This window comes from Lingula anatina, chromosome 2 (genome assembly GCF_051362555.1).
Source record: "Lingula anatina isolate TDL-2025a chromosome 2, LinAna3.0, whole genome shotgun sequence".
In the NCBI taxonomy this organism is placed as follows: Eukaryota; Metazoa; Brachiopoda; class Lingulata; order Lingulida; family Lingulidae; genus Lingula; species Lingula anatina.
In genome coordinates this window covers 37,783,700-37,808,452 of record NC_141768.1, presented here as the reverse complement: position 1 = coordinate 37,808,452, position 24,753 = coordinate 37,783,700, and the positions used below count along the sequence as shown (strand labels likewise).

Here is a 24,753-nt window from a genome sequence, read left to right as displayed (position 1 = left end):
GGGGCATTTGATGGATTTGTGGGTAAGATGATATGACCCCAGTAAGCTTAAGCTATTTCTCTCTCAATTTAGAGACTCATCTTTGGTCAGAAGGTTTACTCTATATAGACACTCTACTCTGCTTAACAAAAATTGGGACTTGGAATAAAGTTTAGTTGTGGGTTTTTCCTGTGGTTGTAGCAATTTAGAAAACAAATCTCACTGATATCTCTTCAATAACAATTTCATACATCTTAATTGATATTGGAAATTAATTAGATGGGTGATAAGGTTATAACAATATTCTGAAAAAAAAAACTTTTAACTGCTTAGCAAAGGATTTCAGGTAAGTGAACTGCATGATCCCCTTCCTTATCTTTTATTTTATTTTATTCAGTTAAATATGTATACTTCTGTATATAATCTTTACTAACTGTATGTGAGGAAACTAGAATAATGTGTTATATGCCAGAGAGAGAGAGAATGAGAGAGTGGAGATTGTGGCATCAATTGAAATGCTCTGATTTCAGGTTAGAAGTGGTGATGTAGGCACCCACTGGATTTACAAAAAAAAAAAAAAATGAAACTCAAAAATTTCAATTGATTTTTTATTGTATTAAATAAGATACTGTAATTAGCATAGTTTCGTGTAAACAAGAAAAGATGCTCAGGATTTGAAAAGTCCATACATTTGCAATTACAGTGTGTACTTTTTTGTTTTTTGTTGGCTTCCAGCAAAGTTCATTGTCTAATTAGCTTTGCCTCATGTTTTAATTAAACAGAAAAGCTGCTGGTTTCTCCTGATGCTGGGCTCTACAGCTTTATCAACCAGGGTGTCTTGACAGTAGATGGCATTGATGATGTAGAAGAGATGAAAATCACTGATGTAAGTGAATCTTTTTTTAAAAAGTTTCTACAACCCTTTCTGATATACTGTATATACTGTAATTTAGATAATGGATTTAATGTACACTTCCAAAATGTCAATCATTTTTAGTTACTTTCACACCAGCCTTATTTTGATTCAACAGGAAGCTTTTGATGTGCTGGGCTTCACACCAGAGGAGAAATTGAGCTTGTACAAGTGCACAGCTGCCATCTTGCACTTTGGTGAGATGAAGTTCAAACAGAGGCCACGTGAGGAGCAGGCCGAGGCTGATGGAGCTGCAGGTAAACAGATGTTGAATTTTTCAAAACTTGTCTGCTTTCTATAAAATCCTAAGATTGAAGAAGTTTAAAAAAAGTAATGTAAATGTTAAACCAAACTTAGAACCAGTTATTCTTAATAAATTCAGAAAATATTAAAAGATATCACAAAAGATTATGTTATTGTAGAAAAACAACCCTATGTCATGTACTGTATGACATTGTCTCTTGCTAATAATTATACACTTTTCCAGGTGCCAGATTTCCTCTTTATTTAATTTATTCATTCTTGTCCAGTAAAATAATGAAAGATTTTTTATAGTTCATTCAGTGTTATTTTTATAGTAAAGTTTTAAAATCATCAACAAAAAAGGAAGACTTGTCCTAATGTCAGAAATATCTCAACCACATTTTTTTGTTTACAATAGAGGCAGAAAAAGCAGCATTTTTACTTGGTGTGAATGCTGGTGACTTGATCAAGTCCTTCTTAAAACCAAAAGTGAAAGTGGGCAATGAATTTGTCACCAAGGGTCAAACATTGGCTCAGGTACAATGTTCTGTAGTTGTAGGCATGATACTAAAAACTTGTTTTGTCTTATAAGTTTTATACTCTTAATTTCATTTTCATTTACATCTTATGACTGAGCTTTTCTTACTTGTTGTTTTTAGAGGCTGAAAAAGCAGCATTTTTACTTGGTGTGAATGCTGGTGATTTATTGAAATGCCTTCTGAAGCCCAAAGTGAAAGTCGGAAATGAATTTGTGACCAAGGGTCAAAACTTGAATCAGGTATAGAGGTGTGACCTCTCATCAAGGCAGTGTCCACCCTCCCACTACCTTGCTGCCAACCAGAACCTAGAGATTGTGGATTGCAGTTGTTCACAAGTCTATTCTCCATCCTCTACAAACCCATTTGCAATTCCTTCCAAATCCCTCTCACCACTTTGTACCTTCTCCAGTCATTCCTTTGAAGGTAGCCATTACTGGTTCTTTCTTCTTTCCAGCCACCCATCACCATGGATATGCCGTCTCATTCATACCCCATTAAAGAAATGTGGTACTCCATTGAAGATTGTTTTCCCTTTCATCCTATCAATTGTTTTATCCTTTCCTGTATGACTCCAAGATCAGTATATTTATGAATTCACCATTTCACTTTTCCTATTGTCAAAATTGTTAAACTCAAAGCTCCCACATTGTTAATCATACCTTAACCTGTACTCCATACTTTACCAGGAAGAAGTATATTTTTCACCTCACCTCATCATATTTTACCATTCCTTATTTTAGTCAAAGTCAGGTTTGGTGTTTTATCCCACCTTTTCCTTTCAGAGTTTTCCTTACCACAATTTTGTCACTCTACCTTTCAACTGTTGGGTATAGAAGGCTATACAGTCACCTGTGTCACTAACCTTTCCTTTGAACATCTTCCTCAGCATCTTTGTGTGTCATTCTATTTCTTTGCTGCTTGTAAAAGTACGATTTTAAAATGCAATATTTTCATATAAACTAAATTTGGATTATATATGTTTAAAAGCATGCAGAAAGCTGTAATGAAAATAAGAATCATTAAGTTCATAAGCATGATGCCAACAAAGCTAAATTTTGTTATTATGAATTTCCAGACTTTTCAAACTTGATAGCGCATGTAAATTTTCCATATTTATAAGATTTTTACATGATGCATGGCACGATTGCTTTGATTTTCCCCGCTGACAACACTTTATTGACTTGCTACTGTTATAACTTATAGGTCTTATATGCCGTGGGTGCCCTGTCCAAGTCTCTGTATGATCGTATGTTCAAGTGGCTCGTCCAGCGTGTCAACAAGACTCTTGATACAAAGAACAAGAGACAGTACTTCATTGGTGTACTGGATATTGCTGGTTTTGAGATCTTTGAGGTAAATTGACAAGTTCAACTTTTGAATAGTATCATTATAACTGGCAATTGCATTCATGTGTGTTTTGATTTCTACTGAGAGCTAATTATTTATTTACTTTTCACAATCAACTTACGTACTCTCATTAAACAGCTAAATTCAATCGAAGGACAACTTTGTTTTATCTTTCTCATTCTGCAACTCCTTGGTTTTCAGTTCAACACCTTTGAGCAGTTGTGCATCAACTACACCAATGAGAGATTGCAGCAGTTCTTCAACCACCACATGTTTGTACTGGAGCAGGAAGAGTACAAGAAGGAAGGTATTGTCTGGCAGTTCATTGACTTCGGTATGGACTTGCAGGCCTGTATCGACCTTATTGAGAAGGTGAGTTTTATCATAAATTGTACTACATAGTTATAACTTGAGAAAATTGATCAAAGCAGTTCTTAGCAATCTATTGTTGTGAAATATGAAAAACAGCATGCATTTGTTGATAAGTATGGTCTGAAGCATTGGCTCTTCAACGTTTTTCCCTTTTCTCTCCTTTCTAGCCCATGGGTATCTTGTCCATCCTTGAGGAAGAGTGCATGTTCCCCAAGGCCTCTGATGACACCTTCAAGGACAAGCTGTACAACAACCACATGGGCAAGTCTCCAAACTTTGGCAAACCCAAGCCATCCAAGGACAGGAAGCACGAGGCCCACTTTGAGTTGTACCATTATGCTGGTGCTGTAAGTTGATACTCTTGTTTTTTTTTTTTTTTTTTTTCAAAGTACTTGTATATCCATTAAAAAAAAATTTATTTTGAATTTTTTATAAACAGAAAACCTCAAAACACTTAAATGATGTTGTTTTGAAATGTTTCAGAGGACTGGTAACTAATACTAGTATTTAATTAAGACATATCATTAAAAAACTTGAAGACTCTAGGACACTTTTGGAATTTAATTCAGACCATTGGGGATTTAAAGAATTGCTACATGGTGCCATTGTGTGTGTGTGTGCATGCATGCTTTTGTGATGCCCTCAGGTACCATACAGTATCCAAGGCTGGGTAGAAAAGAACAGAGACCCCCTCAATGAGGGCTGTATTGAACTTCTAAGTAGAAGCAAGGACCATATCATATCACATGTCTTTATCTCAGGTGCCAATGAGGAAGGTAATCTCTGGGATATTAGGTAGCAGGACATAGATGCAGTAACCTACTACTACTACTACCACTGTCTAGAGAAGATGATCACTTCACCAATAACTGATAACATTTGTAATTTATTTCAGCTAATCATACATGTACTAGCTGTAGAGGAATACACATAAACCTTGTTGTCAGTGATTTGACTATTCTGATTTGAAATCTGCTCTTTTTGATGATGTTGCTTTTTGTTTTCTCTCGGCCTTTTAAAATAAGAATATGAGAACCAATCAAAGATTAGTTGATTACAGCTAGAGGTAGAATTTACCATCTAGTGGTGTTGTATTTTTCCTTGGTTAATTATTTGACTTTATAGATTTTAGAGATTTTAACTTCGAAAACTTTGCTTGCTTATATTTGCTTTTGTGTAAATTTGACATAATTCTAAACCCACCATGCCAGTGAGGAAACTGTAATACTGTAACATATTTTGTACAAATTTAAAGGCATGTTGGCAAGCAAAGTTTAATACAAATTTCAGCAGTCTTCTTTTTATCTTCATGTTCTCCTGTGTTTTGTATTTCGGTTTTGTGTGCAGCTGTATTTCTAATGAACTTCCTTAGAAACCTGAGTTTGTTGCTGTTACATCAGGTGCCTTACAACATCTGCAATTGGCTGGAAAAGAACAAAGATCCAGTGAATGACACTGTTGTCTCTCTTCTCCAAGAAGCAAAAGAACCTCTTGTACAAACGCTGTTTGCTGAGCCTGAAGGCGGAGGTAAAACTTCCATCTGTTGTATGTTGAACACACTCCTATTCATCTTTCATTTGTTTCATCCCTTGACTTGGGACTCATCTCCACACATTATATTCCAGGTACTTTTTGCTGACCAGACCCATGGGTATAACTTGTTCACCAAGTTATTTTTTTTTTTTGCATTTACCTTTTTAAGCCCTGGAGGCACAAAATATCTGGCCCTCATCATGCAAAACACAAATGAGGAGCACTTAAATTTGTACACAATATACAGTGGCATTATTGACATGCTTTGTTTCTCACAATCAGGTGGCTTACAATATTACCAACTGGCTGGAAAAGAACAAGGATCCATTGAATGAAACCGTAATTGGTCTCCTTGCCTCTTCCAAGGAGCATCTTGTTGCATTCTTGTTCTCTGAACCAGAGGAGCCTGGTAAGAAGGCACTATCCCGTGATCAACCCTAACCTAATCCACCATGATGGAAAGCGGAATTTTCCTCCTGTACATCTTCCTTTTTCCACACCAGACTGCATTACCATTTATGTAGTTAGTTTGAAATTCAACCTTGATTCCTCTTTGTTTTACAGCTTATTACTATGGGTACAGTGAAATTTGTGTTTACTGTCAACTTTTATAATTCAAAAAGAATGGAATACTTGGAAACAGCATTTTAAAGCTAAGCTATCAGTGAGACTAGTTTGTTCATCAGATTTCTGTGAAATCATGTAATGATAAAATTCTATGGTGGCTGTTAGGTGCCCTACAACATTTGTGGGTGGTTGGAAAAGAACAAAGATCCAGTGAATGTTACTTGTTACCATGTCCTCAGCAAATCCAAAGATCCTACTGTTGCACAATTGTTTGCTGGAATAGATGATGATGAAGGTAACAGTAAGGGGCATGGAAACAATATCAGTGACAGCAGCAATGGCTATAGCAGCTTGCAACTTTTGGAATGCCTTTTTTGTTTCATTATTTATTAAACATTGAATTTTTTTTTCAATTTAACTAATGTGTATAATTTGCTATTCAGCTTATGATGATTTATTTATCAAAAACAAAGGAAAGAAAAAGGGAATTATTTTTATGATTTTAGTAGGCTTCATGCAATACAAAATACTTTTTATTTTTAAAACTTGTCTATCAAAACCAACACTCAGAGCTAAAGGGAAAGAACACTGTACCCATGATTCACAGGTTTAACCCATTCACCAAAACCTCCCTCAAGATCCATGTATCCTGTTAAAATGTGACTTTCACCTACCACATTTCTATCCAAGACAGTGGATTCTAGATCCACTAATGTGTGAAATTCCTACTACCTAAATTTCCCATCACCTCTCCTATTCCAGTAAGGTTCAACTTTCAGTTCTACCATGTGGTTTTAAAAAGTCTTCAAATATATCATTTTCTTTGCAGCTTTCCTTATTGTTCCTTCCATTGTTTTTTTCCCTTTTGTCACTTTATTCCATCCACAAGAGTATTCCATTTTATCTCCAACTCCTCTCCTTTTTTCCAATCTCCTTCACGCCTGTTCCAGTTTATATTTCAGATCCTGTACACCAGGGATGTCGTCTGCCTCTCCCTTGCTCCCAGACTTGCTCACCACATACATTCACCTTCTACAACCTTCACCTTCATACCACATTTTCCTCCATATCTGTCTGATGTATCCATTTTTGTACAACATATGTCTGTTCTGTTTTGTTTTGTTCTATTCATGTTATGTAATCATCTAGAAAGCTTGTCTTGTTCTGTTCTGTCTAATTTTCGTCAGCTTCTATAATTTAAGATCTGATTTTCATTTGATATAATTTCAAGCAGTAACTTAGATGTAGTTGATCATAATTTAGCTTATTGTAGGCTCTTAGATATATAACATTTTCTTTTTTTCATAACTAAAATATTAAACAGAAATACATGTTCTAGAAAAGATTTACTTTTACTGCTTTAAAGATGGGGTAAGTAGCATATGGTTTCACATCCAGAAGTTAAATTGTATAAATTTATTCAGTGATAAGACTCATTTGTTCTATATTTCATCAATTCAGCTTGAGTTATGGTATTTATTCATGAGTTTTTATAATTTTGATAAAATGTGCTATTTGCAGAGGGCGCTGCACCAAAGAAGAAGAAGAAGGGTAGCGCTTTCCACACCATCTCTGCCACTCACAGGGTAAGAATCTGGTCATATTCTAGTTTGAAAAAGAAAAAAATATTGAAAAGTTGTTAGACATGGCAGTTAGGAATAATGGGAAGGAGCGGTTCAAATGAAAGCAAATTAGTATATTTAGTTGAAATCAGACAGTCGATATATTAGCATTTATCTTATGATTGTTGAAATACATGTATCTGCAGAAATCAAATGTAAAGATACAAATGTAGCAATAGCCAACTCCCACAAAAATTTTGAAAGGAGGTTGATTTGATTATCAATGAAATGAAAGCATGCTAATATTTATCCACTATTAGCCTATGTTTATTTCACATTTCAGCCTTCATTCCCTTGCAGCGTTTTTTTCCCTAACTATATAACTAACGTGAGATATTGTGATTACAGGAAAGCTTGAACAAATTGATGATCAACTTGGGTACCACTCAGCCTCATTTCATCCGTTGCATTATCCCCAACGAGGTGAAAACACCAGGTAAAAAGCTCCACCCAGTGTTGCACCCCCCACCAAACCCCATTCTCTTCAGCATTGACTGCAATCACTGTGTGCTGTTGCTGCCATGGATGATGCACTGTGTTGATGTGATATTCTCTGGTTTTGAATGCCTTGTATAACTTCTTCTGTTTCTCTATCCCTCACTGCCAGCGTGGGGATGCCAGATATGTGCGGGTTCACCAATGGAAATGTGTCCAAGAAGTGCACTGATGTTTTTTTTTTTGTAATTCTTGTTCACTTTTTTGTGCACCCATTCTCCTTTCGTAGTAACAGCATGCATCACTCCCTATCTGTTTTCAGGACATTTAGCAGTTTGTCTCATGAAACTACCAATCTTCAAAGAAAAATATTTTTCAAATTGTTATTATATTTAAAGAACAAATCAACAAAATTCAGTTGTTTTACCTTCCCTTTTTTCTTCATTTAAATGTATGATAATTATGAAAGAACCAAAAATTATTATCTTTACATTTTGGGGTGTCCTTTTTTTGATGGAACAATCAAGTGGGCAAAATACATATTTTTTTGCGCTTTATCCTTGATCATTGTGGCTTCTCTTTTGATGTGATGTGATGTATCCATTTCACTTGTGTGTTCTCTGTCTATTTTTCAGATTTCCTGTGTTTGTGATTTTTTTCCTTCATTTCTCTGTTGCAGTTGTCACGAGATTTGTGCCCTACCTGTGCTGTACTTTCCCATGTGTGCTCAGCATGACTTAATTAATATTTGGCTCTACCCATAAACTACCTTTTTTTCCTTGTTGTTAGACACTAACCTTGTGTTTCTCTTTGTCTCCCCCTCTGCCCACCCAACCACACACCTACCTACTCACAGGAGAGTTTAAATAAGCTGATGACCAACTTACGCAGCACTCAGCCGCACTTCATCAGGTGTATTATTCCTAATGAAGTCAAGACACCAGGTAACATCCCTGACCACTGGGCAGCCACCACCGCTGTTGGACACATCATTCATCGGTGACCAGAAGTAGATGTTGTGTTACCTGGTGTCTTGATGTGTCCAACCATTCTGTACAGTGGTCAGGTGCTGCATGATGACCAGTCTAGCTCACTATCTCATACATTTTACATTTTGGTAGTTATAAGGAGAAAGGTTATTCTTTTTATAAAACATGGGTGGTTTTAAAAGTTGAGCGGTTTTTTTTTTCTTTAGTCCTGTCAAAATTTATTTTATCAGGCATATCTTGAAGCTTTAAAATTTGGGGAGGGTGGAGAATGTGTGATTTTGAGAGTTAGAATAGTCTGGCTTTTTATTATGATCTTGGGAAACTTTAAAGGAAAACTGTCTTTGCATGTTGTGTGTCATGTGTTTTTCTTACTATTTCTTTTCACACATATTGCAGTGTACTTTTTAATCTGTTAATTGTCATATTTCATACAAAGAAGCAAAATACAAGTGTAAAGTTTAAGTATGTATTTTTTAATTTTTAATCTTCAAGTCATTATCCCAAAAGTGGTTTTTGTAGACTTATTGAAAAAATGTTCATTTGATTTTTTCCAGGTCTGATTGACTCCTTCCTTGTGATGAACCAGCTGCAATGTAATGGTGTACTTGAGGGTATCCGTATCTGCCGTAAAGGTTTCCCCAACAGGATGATCTACTCTGAATTCAAGCAGAGGTGGGTAGGGAAGAATCTCAGGAAACAGTTTTTCATATAGTTTTATGTTCAAGATGTATGAATTTTTATTGAGTTATATTCTTGAAGTAAGTCAAAATGTATAGTTTGGTATCATCAACAAGAAAAACACCTGACATTCATCCATAGTTTACCTGCCGTTTGTCACTTGCAGATACTCCATCTTGGCTCCCAATGCCATCCCCCAGGGCTTCGTGGAGGGCAAACTTGTCTCCCAGAAGATCCTGGAATCTCTGCAGTTGGATGAGAATGAGTACCGTCTTGGCAGCACCAAGGTCTTCTTCCGTGCTGGTGTCCTAGGTCATCTTGAGGATCTCCGTGATGAGCGTCTCTCCAAGATCATCTCCCTGTTCCAGGCTCACATCCGTGGCTACATCATGCGCAAACAATACAAGAAACTGCAAGACCAGAGGTAAGAAGGGGTGGGGTTTATATTGGAAATAATTAGAATGGATCATGTAGTCTTCACTTAATGTGTTATATATACATTTTAAGTTGTTATAACTATACACAAGTTCACAACTTAACTAAAATTGATTAATCAACTGAAATACTTTTTTTCATTCAAATCATTTATCTATTTAATGAAATTTAAGATTTGTTGATATTAACCTTTACATTTCTCCACTTTTCAGAGTTGGTCTGTCTGTCATCCAGAGAAACATTCGCAAGTACCTGCAGCTCCGCAACTGGCAGTGGTGGAAGCTGTACACCAGAGTGAGTATCTTCTTTAAAATTAAGAAGGAAAAAAAGATAAAATAAAAAAGAGCAATGATTCCAATCCCTCTTCAAGAGCACAACTGAAGAATATCTTTCACTCGGCAGTTTATCAAGTCCATACCTGGTTTATCTACATCCACATAATCCCCTCCCATTTACCTTATTGTCTACCATCAATGCTATCATGTTTACAAGCCCCTTTGTTGACAGTATTTATTATCAATTAGGTTCCTCCACTGCTTTACTTAATGACTTCCCCACACACCTGGACACAAGGTGACCTGCAGGGGTTTGTTTATTGACTGGATTGAGTAGATGTTATCTTTGAACAAGCTTGTTGACTGTGATAAGTCCCATTTGTGTTCCTCATTTGCTGGCAAAGGAAGTGGCCATATACCCCATTAATTTCTTTGTCAATAGGAGAGACTGGGTCCCATAGTACGGGCCTTCTCCACAGTAGAGTAAAGTGATGTTCATTTATAGTCTCCACAAATACCCTGCAGTGTTTACAAGTTATTTTATTGTCTTGGAGAGGTTGCAGGTGTATTTTTATTGTGGCTACCTGATCAAGACATTGCTTCATTGAAAGGCTGCATATCTTGCTACTTATGTAATATGCTGTGACCGAATTAAGCACTCATGGATGGTTAACTGAGAGAAACTATGAAACAATGGGGTCTTGCCAAACAGATGCAATATTATCTGAACTAGACTGGATATTAGAATCAGTTGATTGCGATGTAGATGATCAAGAACTGGAACCTCTGTATATTACTGAAAGTGGGGACGAAGAGGACTCATTAGAAATGAAACAGTGCAAATGCCTTGAAGTTAGAACTAGTGTAGGTTACTGGATAATGATATTATAGTGGCACAAAATTTGCATTTGTGGGAGGATTTGTCACAAGTGCTTAGTTAAAGAGATGAATATTTTCTTTATAGCATATCGTTTCTTTTGCAAGCCAGATATTGAAAATTGCCTTCATTGTCATGTTTAGGTGAAGCCTCTGCTGAACATTGCCCGTGCTGAGGATGAGATGAAGAAGAAGGAAGAGGAACTTGAGAAGTGCAAGGAAGACCTTGCCAAGCTCGAGAAGCTGAAGAAGGAACTTGAAGAGCAAAATGTCACTCTGCTGCAGGCTAAGAATGACATGTTCTTGCAACTGCAGTCTGAGCAGGTAGGGAAACCAAACACATACAACTTCCGACTTAAAATTGCAATAAAAACTTGTTCAGAGTACTAAAGAACATGTGATATATAAATTTTTTTAAAACAATCCTGCCAGTTTCATTTTCTAAAATGGCAAATTCTTTTGATGTTGACTATAGTCTGAGTAAGGGAGCAAAATTTTTAATGTACTTTTGACCCATGTTATAAAGAAAATGAAATATCTTTAGGACACCTTGGCTGATGCTGAGGAGAGAATTGAGAAGCTCATCTCCCAGAAGGTCGACTATGAAGCACAGATCAAGGAAATGGAAGAGCGCCTCATGGATGAGGAAGACGCTGCTGCAGAGCTTGAGAACATCAAGAAGAAGATGGAAGCCGAGGCTGAGGAACTGAAGAAGGATGTTGAGGATCTTGAGCAGTCTCTTGCCAAGGTGGGTTGAACTTTGAGAACTAATTATTGTTAGAACCATTGCATTTGCATTAGGTATTGCAAATACATTTTAACCTTTTGATTTAATTTAAAGATATATCACCAGCTGGTAATAACTGGTCATTTTGAAACTGAACCAGACCCTGATATTAAACAACTTAGAATTTGCCAACCACTTACAAAAGTGTAGATAAAACCTTTCCTTTTTTGCTATTAGGCTGAACAAGAGAAACAGACCAAGGATCACCAGATCAAGACTCTCCAGGACGAAATGGCCCAACAAGATGAACAGATTGCCAAGCTGACCAAGGAGGGTAAGAACACAAGCGAGAACCTGAAACAAACACAAGAAAAACTGCAGGCAGAAGAGGACAAATGCAACCACCTCAACAAACTCAAGCAGAAACTGGAACAGACCTTGGACGAGGTAGGGATATACTAAGACTTGGTTTATCAAAATGAGATTTTAAGTGACTTGAATAATTGAATATTTGATCATTAAGTTAAATTTGATCAGGTTTTTAAATAAACACATTTAGCCTAATTGATCATTATTGCTAACATAAAACCCTATGAACATTTCCTAGATTTTCTTCTATAATATCCAAAGAATACTGTTATGATGAATTAATTGTTGTATAAAATTGAAATTATATGCCTTCTCTTTCTGTCTTTAGCTGGAGGATAACCTTGAGCGTGAGAAGAAACAGCGTGCCGATGTGGAGAAATCCAAGCGCAAGCTGGAGGGAGATCTGAAGATGACACAAGAAAATGTTGAGGAACTTGAGCGTGTCAGACGTGACATGGAAGAGAATGTCAGAAGGTAAGATTTTACAATTTTTTTAGTCATATACCCATTTAAAATGTTCTGCTCTTTGATACTTTTATAATCCATAATAATTATTTTGCCAATATTGAAAATTGACACCCACTTATCCGCAGATTTTGCAGAAATTTTTACAAGTTTTGCCTTTCTCGGTTTCCAGGAAGGATGTTGAGATCTCCGGCCTGAACTCCAGGCTTGAGGATGAACAAAACCTGGTCTCCCAACTCCAGAAGAAGATCAAGGAACTCCAGGTCAGTGAAAGGCATTTTATTTGCAATCATCCTTCTTCATTACACACAGTTAAAGTGTCATTTAATTAGTATTTTTTAAAAAAATCAAAATTCTACAGGGATGAAAAGTACTTCTCTTCTAATACAACAGGGTGATTTATGATGAGTGACATACTTACATTACCTTTCTGATTTTGTGTGACATTAACATCCCAAACAGTAGCTGATCTGACTTGAAGTGGTATTAGATAGCCGTATGTATGTGTTGCCTACCAGTAGCTTTGTCTATGTCTCTTTGTTTGTGTCTTATTTGTGTGATTTGAATAAAGAGATTTATCTGGAGTGCTGTGTTTCTTATCTACCCACACTTTCTTACATTTTCTACCACCACTCTCTATTCTCTGTCACCTTGACAATATCAGTAAATTCTTTTGCCTGCTACACAAACTGTTTCAGTCTGATCTGACCTATAAATTCTACCTTTAGAACCTGACTATCTCACACTATTTCCCCATAAAACAGATTGATCTAACATACAGTGCATCCCATATGTGTGATTAATTAAAGTCATCTTGAAGTGCAAACTAGTACTTGAATGATATTATTGACGGAACAATTCATGCAAAGGTCTTTAATCATTTTTAAGTTACATAAAAGAGAAATATAGACTGAGTTTTTTTTTTTTTTTTTTTTTTTTTTTGCAATTATAATGAAATTAAAATTTGTGAGAATAGAATCATGTCCCTTGAACAAATCTTACAAAATTCATTCAGCTCTACACCAGAGAACAACAATTATCTTCAGTTTATTTAAGGTTCAGTTTAAGCTCTTATATCTCCTCAAAGGACTTAATTCTTATCTTAATCTGCTCTTATGAACTGAATATGTTCATCCATTGAATGTGACTTATCAGAATGAGATGATAATTCAGGTAAACTTTCTTGAATGCATTGCCCCTCCTTAAAGAGATTAAGTAACACTTTAATTAATGAAAATACTCCCAGACTACAGATAGATTGTTGATATAGGACAGTGGAAATATTGAACAGAATTTTTAAATATGAATTTCAACATGCTAGCATTATCACAGCTGGATGTGACAGATGTTTTTGAAATGTTTTACAAATTAGTTCTTTAAAAAAATCATTCTTTTGTCTAGATTGAAGAATTTCTCAAATTAGTTATCAAAATTTTGTGAGTTTTTGAATGAGAGTAAATTATTTGATATTAAAGTAAAATCACCTAAGTACATTTAAAATTGTGTAACCAATAAGTAGCACAAAACATTTAGAACTATAATTTGACTTACTATACTGAACCATTTTAAGTAAACAAATGAACCAAAATTGAATAAGGCATTAATTTTGAGAATCCATTAAATTTGAAAAATATCTGTTAAAAGTGAATGGATAGTTTTCCTTTTTTAACAATTTATATTTACTTTTTTTATGGGGGGGGGGGGGGGGGGGGAGGGAGGCTAGGAAAGTTTACTAGTAGTGCTCATTTATCTATAGACAAATCAAACATAGTATTACTACATGTGTGGAGCATGTAACTAACCCATCCTATTGAAGATGTGTATATACATCTACTTCAGAAACAAGATTTCTACATTACATTTGCTATTGGGATTATTATGATTAACTTCTATTTGCCATCAAAACCGGTATCCAGAAATAGACATCTTGGAGGACAGAATGAAAAGCCTTTCCCTAGAAAACCAGATCCACCTTATCTTCTGACCCCATGTAGGTGGGAGAAAATGTGTTGATCTCTCAGCAGCTTGCTGCCAGATAACTAAATTTGGAAAAGGGAAATCTATGAAAGTTTTGAATGCTGTCTGGCTCCCCTGAAGATGAATGTATGTGTATTAGTAAGTCTGGTTCAGAATGGCTATACCAGACAAACATCCAGGGAAGAGCCAGCATACACAACTATTTCACCTTGGATTTTGGCAAGCTTTCTAGAATATATGATGATGATGTTGCCAGAACTGTATGGTGCCTCAGAATTTTTTCGGGTTATATTGCTCTTTTTCCATATTCCAATTTGACCTTTAACTAATCTTGTTTTAATGATAAGATGCATAACAGGGAAGTGGATGATAAGGAAAAGATACTGGGGTGAATCCAGTAGCAAAGCTACTGTAATTCATACATGATGGCTGCACATTATCCTTTAACATGCATTACCCTCTCACCTCTGCCCTATAACTTGAAAGCTGAATGTTAGCAAAGAAAAATATGCAATGGCCTTTTAAGGCACCAGATGTTGGAATGAGTTAGTCACTTTGGTTGGTGCAGCCTGAGCATCCTCGGGAAAACTTCCAGTTCAACCCTGGCCGTGGGCTTCCCACAAACACACAAGGAATGTAGCTATCTTCTCCATTACCCATTACTTTCTTGCTCTCAGTGTTACCTTTACCTACTCCTCAGTCTGTCTAGCTGTTGCCCTGGCACATACTGCAGTCTGGGAGGCACTGGTAGGAAGGAGGTTTTCGGCCCTCTGCTAACTTCTCTTCAAGTTAGAGGAACTATCACATAGTATTTTGATATTTTTTCGAGGGACTACAACTCCTTGTCAACAAACCTTGTGTGTTTGTAAGGTAATACTGTGCTGCTGTTACTACCGGAGTATAACTGTGCTGAATCTGTCTGTACTACAATATGGCCACCAAAGAGGAAAAGAAAACATCAGAGCAGGTTTCGGTTGATGAGTCTGTGGAAGATGTGCCCATATTCTCAGTGAGTGGAGCTGAGGTGGATAGTGCCACTAATAAAGCAACGAGTTCAGAGGTTAGGGTTGATGAAGGAAGTGGCAAAGATGTAAAGACAGGTGCCCCTCCCAAGGCTGCAGTGACTAAAAAAACCTCTGGCGTGAAATCCTCCAGTGTAGTAGTGGAAGAGTCCTCCAGAAGCTCTTCAAGAACCAAAAAGACCAGGGGCAGTTCGCGCTACGATGATGATTTTGGAGTTGACTTTGATGTGGATTATGAAGTTGGCCGTTCCATAAGGAGTCACCCAACCCTCATCACAAGGACTTCAATTATTAATCCTGTAAATCCAAGACTCACTACAAGAAGTAAACAGATTATAAGGAGATCGGAGGATTTAGCTTTGGTGGCCCCAGGGCTCAAAAACATGCTAGAAGTAATGTCTCTGTTACCTTTATTTTTGCATGTGTTTAATATCTCTGCATGTAATTTGTTTACCATAACAAAATGTAAGGTAAATTGCCACACTTGATGTATTGGTAGAGAAGTATTTCACATCTTTTGAAATGATTTTTAACGTACATCTTTCTTCTTTCTCAGGTGTAAAGAATATTTTTGCATTTTGATAATTAATATGTTTTGTTTTAGGCACGCATTGAAGAACTTGAGGAGGAACTTGAGGCAGAGAGAGCAGCAAGATCAAAGGTATAGTTTTATTTTTATCATTATTGAAATTTGGTCCCCAAAATTGTTGCTTATGTAAACTGCAGGTGAAGCTCTGAAATTTGGAAATATGAATTTAATCTGCGGTCCAGAAATCAATGAGATGTCATATTTAATGGTTCAGTGAAAAATATGCTCAGTCATTCCGAAGAGTATTGCTTCACCTTGAAAAAGAGTGCTTTCACTAATAAGTTTGGAATGTTGGGATTCTATATTTGGTAATCTGATAGAAGTGTGCAGTAACCTTACAGTATGGACTTGCGAAACATTTTTCCTCACATACCAATTGATTCCAGGTGAATTTTGTGTTAACCTGGTTAAATTGCTTGTATTTCATTGTGAGAAAGAGTAAGCCTAAGATGTATGGCGAAAAACACCTTAGAAAAAAAAAGATACACCTGGATTTGCTATCTTTTCTTCCTACTTATATTACCATTTTGCATTAGTAAATTATAGTCTATGAATATTCCTCACAGGTAACCATCTTCTTTAAAAATTGTTCTACCCACATGATAATTATTCTGTAAAATTCATTGTTTTTTACCTTTTTAAACCAGGTTGAAAAGGCCCGCGCTGAACTTGCCCGTGAGTTGGATGAGCTCAGTGAGCGCTTGGATGAGGCTGGTGGCGCCACATCTGCTCAGGTAGGCACTGGTTCTCTTTTTGTTTTTACTTCTCTGGCATGGTTCTGAAACACTATGACAACTGAAGGTTAACTGGCAAGAAAAATGAAAATTCTTAACATATTTCTTGTATATACTTGCCCAAAATGCTGAAATACACAGCATATATGTGTAGACAGAGATTTTGGCCCCATGTGTTGTTCTGGGTAAGATAGGAAACTTTTTCCTAATTAGTATTACAACTAGCAAACTTGTCAATAATTTATCCTTCAAACTTAAAAAAAAAAAATTAATAACCAGAGAAAATTGCCAATTATGATATAAAAATAACACTGCAGTAGTGACCTAAGTCATTCTATATTCCCCTTATGTTGCAACCCTACTTGGAAGTGAGGTGTGTTGGCCCAGTTTGATATCAATGTCTGCATTTCTAGAAAGCAACCCAGTGATGTGCACCATATTCTCTATACATATACTTCTCCCATGATAAAAACTAGGCAGAAGCTAGCAAAGATAGCCATTCAGAATGCTCAGTTCTGGTGTGTTTACTCAGCAATCTTAGAGGAGGGTGGGGAGATAAGGCATTGTACAATGCAAGTTGTTTGATGGGGAAAGGAATCCATTGCTGGATGTTTATCAGAGTCAAGAGATTTCAATGAGAACTGAGTCTGGCATTGTTGAGGTGGCTTTTTCTACAGACATGATGCCTTTTGCACTAGCAGGAGCTCAACCTTTCACTATATGGACATGTTCTTCTCACAGATTCATAGATAATTAGACTTAGGATTACTTTGAGGATTCATATGGATGAATCATTGTTAAACTATTGGCTAGAGGAGGTGAATTTACTATTTAACAATGTGTTTGATATTTCAAGTATCTAGTACTTAATGTAGGTTGAATTGTATGGTTTTAATTGCTACAGCAATATGTATAAAGCTTGGTTAATTTGTACATTTACAGACAAGGTTGTGAATTTAATGAAAGATCTTTTTTATATGTATTTTAATTTCCTGTACTTTAAGTTAGTATGGCTTGGTCTTGAGCATAGTTCTATTGTTTTTCACAGGTTGAACTGAACAAGAAGCGTGAGCAGGAGATCCTGAAGCTCCGTCGTGATCTTGAAGAGGCCAACCTTCAGCATGAAGCTCAGATTTCTGGCCTGCGCAAGAAGCAGCAAGATGCTGTCAACGAGCTCTCTGAACAACTTGACCAACTCCAGAAGGTGAAGGGAAGGTGCGTAGACAATAATAATAATAATAATTATAATAAGATAGGAAATAGATACATTGGGTATATCAAATGGAAAGTTTCTGCTCAAGTAATTTCCAACTCTCAGACTGTAGATGCAGGGGTAGATTATAAGTTAATTTCATTTTCAGGAATTTAACAGATCAAATAATTCTAAGCCTTCATAATATGAAGAACTGATACATGATGTTGGCGAAGGGAGAACATATCTTAGCTTATTGATAATATCTTAAATTAGGGAATATTTTGGTGATTTACCAGACATCAGCCTATCATTTTAGTCACCTTTACTCCGGTTTCATAATTTCTCTTGATTTATCTAAGTAGATGAATTCTTTTCTTGTAAAGCTTATTTTCTGTAGAGTTTACAGTTCTCATCACACATCTTATGCTTACTTTTTCTAATTGATTAAATCATTTGTTTTTGTCCAATTTTGATTCTGTCTTTCTCAGTGCTATCCTTTTGTTACTGTTCCTACTTTTGTCCTGCTGTCCCCTTTCAGAGTAGAGAAAGAGCGCAATGAAATGAGATCAGAAATGGAAGATGTTCAGGCTCAGTTAGACCATGTTAAAAAGAGCAAGGTAAAATGTTTGTCATGGATGATATTGCATGTAGTTTGAATGCAGACATGCATGGGGTAATAGAGAGGGAGGTTAGAGTTACAGGTTTTATGTGGTTTGGCAGACTATGAGGCAGTACCAGTCTTCAGGGGAAGACAGATGATCCAATTTTAGATGGAAAAAAGGTTACACCATGATGGAATGGTAACTCCTTCTACCAGGGTTAGTATAAGGTACTGTGAGCATTTTTTTTTTCTCCCAGAAGTCAGGAATCAGTCATCTTAAAAAGTTTGCTGTGTGTTGATTTGCATGCGATATTCTGTAATTCCAGACTTGAAAAAGAGTGCATGCACCTGCGCACGGAATGCGAAGACTTGTTGAACAGTTTGGAGATAGTTGAATCCTCCAAGGTAGTATAAATGTGCTAGTTGTTCTTTGTTACATCATAGTCTTTTATTCACATTACTGCATGGGGGCTGTTTGGATTTGATGGCTTGCAGTGGCGAATGGGGATATATTTGTTCATCGAAAGTAGCTTTACTGTTGTCATTCTTTTAAATCATGTCTTTCCCATATGAGAGCAAATTTTATTTACATCAATATTCTTAATTTTTGATGGAACAATTCACTGATGATTTGTTTAATCAGTGACTTCAAGCTTTAATAGGATAGAAACTACTTAAACAATCTCCTTTCCCTACAGCTTGCAGCTGACAAGCTCACCAAGCAGCTCGAGTCCCAGCTGTCCGAGGCCAATGCCAAGATCGATGAACACTCCCGCACCATCAATGAGCTCAACTCTGCTAAGGGCCGTTCTGCCAGCGAAGCCAGCGACCTCAGCCGCCAGCTGGAAGAGGCTGAACACACCATCAGCACCCTGCAGAAACAGAAACAACAGATTCAGGCTCAGGTTGATGATGCTAAGAGGTCCCTGGAAGATGAGACCAGAGTAAGTAACATATCTTATTTATCAATATTGTAGTGACAGCATATAAATATATAACGTGAGAAAAAATGAGTAAAATTTGCCAGTTTGATAATTATACTCTTTTTGTTTGAGGTAGAGAAAATTGTCTTGTTAAATTGTAAAATGTGCAGTCAAGTTGCTTCAGAGACCAGAAATGCATTACCTAGAATTATACATGGGATACAACTAGATTTCACAAACACTTATGAAAATATATTATTTATACAAACAAAAACTATAAATTTGAATTTAATCTCTCAGGCAAGAACTAAGCTGGCCAGTGAGGTGCGTAACCTCCAGTCTGACCTGGACAGCCTTCGTGACCAAATTGAAGAGGAACAAGAGGGCAAGGCCGACATTCAGCGTCACCTTGCCAGAGCCCAGGCTGAGGCACAACAGTGGCGCAACAAGTTTGAGACTGAGGGCGGCGCTCGTGCTGAGGAACTAGAGGATGCCAAGTAAGTCAAAAGATGCATAATTTGTCATCTGGTTTCTCTTTTAGTCTTTTTATCATGTTTTATAAAGTTTTCCAAATTTATTATGGTAATTTGATGTAAATTCATATCTTAAACTAAGAAACTTATAGAATATGAATGAAGCAGTGGTTTTGTTGATCAGTTTGTTGAAATTGAGTCCATATGTACAAATGACTCTGCAAGTAAATATATCCAAACATTTGTACTTATAATTCTTTGTATCTTCAGGCGCAAGCTTGCTGCTAAACTGGCTGAGGCTGAGAACCAACTGGATGCTGCCAACATCAAGGTACAGAATCTGGAGAAGGTGAAGTCCAGAATGAGTGCTGAGATGGAAGACCTGGCCATTGAAGCTGAGAGAGCCAATGCTAATCTCATGCAGATGGAGAAGAGGAACCGTTCCTTTGACAAGACCGTCTCCGAATTCCAGGCCAGAATCAAGGATCTTGAAGCTGAGGTTGAGGCTGCTCAGCGTGAAGCTCGCAGCTACTCTGCTGAAATCTTCACCCTCCGTGCCAGAATTGAGGAACACTCTGATGCCATGGATGCTGTCCGCAGAGAGAACAAGAACCTCTCAGGTAGATATCTTTCTAAGATTAACCTGGCATGAATTCTAAGATCCTTGGCTATTACCAAAATCAGTAAAAAATAAAAATATATAATTTACTGTAAAACAGCAGTTAGTATTGAATATTTTGCTCAGTTATTATTGAAATGTACATACCTTTTTCAGATGAGATCCACGACCTCACAGATCAGCTCAGCGAGGGTGGACGCAATGTCCATGAAGTTGAGAAGGCCCGCAAACGCCTCGAGATGGAGAAGGAAGAGCTGCAGGCTGCCCTGGAGGAGGCTGAGGCTGCTCTTGAGCAGGAAGAGGCCAAGGTGATGCGCTCTCAGCTCGAAATCTCTGCCATTCGCCAGGACATCGACAAGCGTCTGCAGGAGAAAGATGAAGAGTTTGAGAACACCCGCAGAAACCACCAGCGCGGACTGGAATCCATGCAGGCCAGTCTCGATGCCGAGGCCAAGGGCAAGCAGGAGGCCATGCGCATGAGGAAGAAGCTGGAACAGGACATCAACGAGCTTGAGGTTGCCCTGGATGCTGCCAACAGAGCAAGAGCTGAGGCTGACAAGAACGTGAAGAGATTCCAACAGCAGGCCAAGGTATGTTTCACATTAAAATGGAAATCTATGGATTATTGTGAATGGAAAGTCTTAACCACCATCAAAATCAGAATAAAAGAGTTTTGTACTATTCTTCACATTTTAGATTTCACTGAAATCTTATGACTAGGAAAATGTTTTTATTCTCTTTTTACTTCTACTACAGGACTTGCAATCACAACTTGATGATGAAGCCCACCAGAGAGATGAGCTCCGTGAGCATGTGATGAGCGCTGAGAGACGTGCCAACGCCGTGCAAGCTGAGATGGAAGAGCTCAGAACTGCCATGGAACAGGTGTGAATTTCATTTTTGAGCAACATTCTTTTAGGCCAAATGAAATATGAAATAAATTTTAATTTTGAAAAATCCAAAATGGAAAGGAATTAAACCTATATCGAACTTAAAATTACAAGAGGTTGAAACTTGGTCATTAATGACTTTTCTTCTTTAGGCTGAGAGAGCCCGCAAAGCTGCAGAGAACGAACTCACAGATGCCCAGGACCGCATCTCAGAACTCACCCAGCAGAGCCAGCACCTTGCCTCCACCAAGAGGAAGCTGGAGGCTGACATCTCCGCCATGCAGGCTGATCTGGATGAACAAGCCAATGAGATCCGTGCTGCTGATGAGCGCATGAAGAAGGCTGCTGCTGACTCTGCTCACTTGGCTGAGGAACTCCGTTCTGAACAAGAGCACAGCCAAAGCATTGAGAGGAGCCGCAAGAGCATTGAGACACAGATGAAGGAGATGCAGGTTCGCCTGGATGAGGCCGAGGGCAATGCACTCAAGGGTGGCAAGAAAGCCATTGCCAAGTTGGAACAGAGAGTAAGTAACATTGTCTTGTCTTCTGACAATAAGAATAGTTTAGATAATAGATCAGTAACTTGTTTTTTCCCCTGGGGTTATACCTTATATCTTATTCTTTTGAAATATTAAATATATTTAAACATTTCAATCCATTTTGCCACTATTCAACATGAAAGTTTCACTGCAATTCTAGGTCCGTGAATTGGAAGCTGAATTGGATGCTGAACAACGCCGCCATGCTGAGACCGACAAGAACGCACGCAAGGCTGACCGCCGCATGAAGGAGCTGGCTTTCGCACAGGAAGAGGAGAAGAAGAACATGGAGCGTCTCCAGGAACTCATTGACAAACTACAGACCAAGATCAAGACCTACAAGCGCCAAGTGGAAGAGGCTGTAAGTAAACTTTGATATAATAAAGTGTACATTTGTTCTTATAGTCATGCAAATTATCATCTGTTATATAAAGGCTGTGGATCTTATGTTTTGTGCTTCTTTTTTATCTTTAACTTGAAATGAAAAGTAAAATCAGTTTGAACTTGTACAAGATCAGTTGTTTCATCATTTTCTAAATATGAGCTCCTTTTTTGCAAAAAAAAACAATTCATGCTAAACAATTCTTCATTTTCTCATTCAGGAGGAGATTGCTGCTGTCAACCTTGCTAAATACCGCAAGGTCCAGCAGGAGCTTGAGGATGCTGAGGGCCGTGCTGATGAAGCAGAGAACTCTCTGTCCAAGATGCGCGCCAAGTCCCGCAGCTCTGTCTCCGTAGGCAGATCATCTGCTGGCTCTAGTGGAGCTGTAAGTAGTTGACATTACTCTCTGCACATTTATTTCTTATTCTCCTATAGTAACTTTCCTGTATAATTTGTTAATTAAGTAATTTTTCTTCAGTATTTTGTTTAAATCTGGACTCATTATTCTTTTTTTAATTTAAAACCCCTATTTATTACTAGAAATGAACAGTCATAGATAGATTGCACATTTCAATTTTACATAAAACACCTTTCTTTATCTTGGCTGTGCGGAGACACAAAATGAATTATTTCTGCTTTTGTCTCTGCTTTATTAGGCATTAATTTTTTTTTTAATTTCTTCAATTTTACTGAGAAACTTTCATTCTGATTTTATATTATTTGAATTTGAATTGTATCCCTACCTTCACATATGTTGATAAATGCACTTCAGAGAAAGAATGCCGACCATGTCCAAGCAACTGGGGGAGAAAATTATTTATATGTTCTTCACATTCCTTTAATTTATGAACTTTAGGTCGGTTCTTCTGCCGTTGTCACAGTTAAGACTGTGCGAACCTCATCAAGCTCTGTTAAAAAATCCTCACATTAAAAACAAGACTTGTAAGTAAAAGCCCGGTTGTGAAAAAAATCTATCCACCCCAAGATTTGGACCATTTGTCACTCCAACACTCTCATCTCTGATTATCCTCTTTAGAGGTTGACCTGTCACTGTGGCATCTTGGGACACTATCTGATTATTACCCCCCCCCCTCCTCCCCCATTGGGGCCACTCTTGAACCTACCCACCATCTATTCATGTGTCTCCACCAAACCCATGTCCTGGGGAGTTTGATCATCTGTTGTTTGTGCAAGTGACCAGCATCACCTATTCTCAACCTTTTTATTCTCTATCCTCTCCTGACCTATTAGGGCGGTACTTCTATCACAATCTCACAAAGCTCCGTCAAACGATCCAGCAGACAGGTTGAGGAATTTTAAGTAGTCTGTAAGTCTGATGTTCGAAGTTTAACCGTTACAGTGTTGAGTTATGCAAATGAAATTCAGACTGTTTCCACTGATTCTGATGTTCTGTACTCCTGTGTCAACCAAACCCTCACCTTGCACGTCCCCAGCATAACTTGGATATTGGGTTTTGTTGACTCATTCTCACCTCAACACCTTGTTTTATTGAGCATGCATTTCCTACCCTATTTCTTTCATCCAGGCATCCATGCTCTTACAACAAGCCAAACAGGCACCAGCAGGAGTTAGAAGGAGTTTCCGTCGCTCAGAGACACCTACTGATTAATTGCTAAGCTTTAACCAATTTGACTGTCTTTGTAAGTCTTTTCCCCTCTCGGTGCATGCTTGCACTGTTATGCAAGGTTTTCATGACTTGCTTGTTTGTTGTTACATTCTGTGCACTTTGTGCTTGGCTTAGTGTTTTCTTTGTATTTTATCGTTATTTTTTTGTCTCTTGTTTTTCTTGAGAATATTGAGTCACTTCATTGTGGATCTTTCAGCCATTCTGGACTGCAGTGTCTTTTTTTATTTTTCACTTCCAATTTTGTTCACTTCAAGATTTTGCCTGATGGTTTTTACCACAGTTAGGGCCCCTCATTATTTTTCTTGCCTTTATAATTTTCCTGATTTCTTACCATTCTATTGTAATAATTTCTGCTTTATTCTGTGTCACCTTTGCTGACCTTTGTAGCACTTCAATGCTACTTTTGTACTATAGGAAGTTGTGGAAGTTATAGAAAGGAAGCGTAACCTGCCATCCACTTGGCGACCTAATCTGGACTGGCTTGAATTCGACCCTAGCTAAAATAGGAGTCACTGAATCCATTGCTGTCCTAATGTGTGGTATGCCTTAACTGTCATCCTAAATGCTTTCTTAATGGTGTTAGTAGGCTGTTTGTGGTTTTCTTTTTCTTTGATTTTTGTTTGTCTTAAATACATCATTTTTCTTGGTTCATTGCTTGGTGAAATCTTTGGTACAGAGGTGTATTAGTCTTTTATTTGGGAATTATTTTGTGAATATTTCAAATTAGAAATTAGTGCCTGGATTTTTTTCAACAGTGAAAGCCAGAAAGAAAGTTCATATATATGTATTATCTTACA

The 24,753-nt window shown here is 37.3% G+C and overlaps 1 protein-coding gene across 35 annotated transcripts in view; it reads left to right on the top strand.

The window, feature by feature from the left end:
- The window catches only part of LOC106168235 (uncharacterized), a 42,080-nt gene that overhangs the window by 15,890 nt on the left and 1,437 nt on the right, over positions 1-24,753 (top strand). For 15 of the 35 annotated variants that reach the window (XM_013547219.2, XM_087006325.1, XM_087006333.1 and 12 more), the window contains exons 10-38: positions 762-865; positions 1,011-1,149; positions 1,795-1,913; positions 2,878-3,027; positions 3,223-3,393; positions 3,561-3,740; positions 5,209-5,335; positions 7,015-7,079; positions 7,464-7,551; positions 9,094-9,211; positions 9,384-9,641; positions 9,865-9,946; positions 10,948-11,127; positions 11,348-11,551; positions 11,768-11,977; positions 12,228-12,373; positions 12,537-12,627; positions 15,968-16,024; positions 16,600-16,686; positions 17,735-17,901; positions 18,420-18,498; positions 19,181-19,426; positions 19,706-19,902; positions 20,149-20,498; positions 20,654-21,087; positions 21,254-21,382; positions 21,540-21,911; positions 22,087-22,287; positions 22,529-22,693. In XM_013547219.2, the coding sequence (XP_013402673.1) occupies positions 762-865; positions 1,011-1,149; positions 1,795-1,913; positions 2,878-3,027; positions 3,223-3,393; positions 3,561-3,740; positions 5,209-5,335; positions 7,015-7,079; positions 7,464-7,551; positions 9,094-9,211; positions 9,384-9,641; positions 9,865-9,946; positions 10,948-11,127; positions 11,348-11,551; positions 11,768-11,977; positions 12,228-12,373; positions 12,537-12,627; positions 15,968-16,024; positions 16,600-16,686; positions 17,735-17,901; positions 18,420-18,498; positions 19,181-19,426; positions 19,706-19,902; positions 20,149-20,498; positions 20,654-21,087; positions 21,254-21,382; positions 21,540-21,911; positions 22,087-22,287; positions 22,529-22,693 (4,916 nt within the window). Of the gene's footprint in view, positions 1-761; positions 866-1,010; positions 1,150-1,553; positions 1,673-1,794; positions 1,914-2,877; positions 3,028-3,222; positions 3,394-3,560; positions 3,741-4,793; positions 4,921-5,208; positions 5,336-7,014; positions 7,080-7,463; positions 7,552-8,406; positions 8,495-9,093; positions 9,212-9,383; positions 9,642-9,864; positions 9,947-10,947; positions 11,128-11,347; positions 11,552-11,767; positions 11,978-12,227; positions 12,374-12,536; positions 12,628-15,967; positions 16,025-16,599; positions 16,687-17,734; positions 17,902-18,419; positions 18,499-18,808; positions 18,888-19,180; positions 19,427-19,705; positions 19,903-20,148; positions 20,499-20,653; positions 21,088-21,253; positions 21,383-21,539; positions 21,912-22,086; positions 22,288-22,528; positions 22,694-23,164; positions 23,251-23,559; positions 23,636-23,854; positions 23,970-24,753 lie in introns of all 35 variants that reach the window. The other 20 variants (XM_013547221.2, XM_087006337.1, XM_013547224.2 and 17 more) reach the window with 9 other exon arrangements.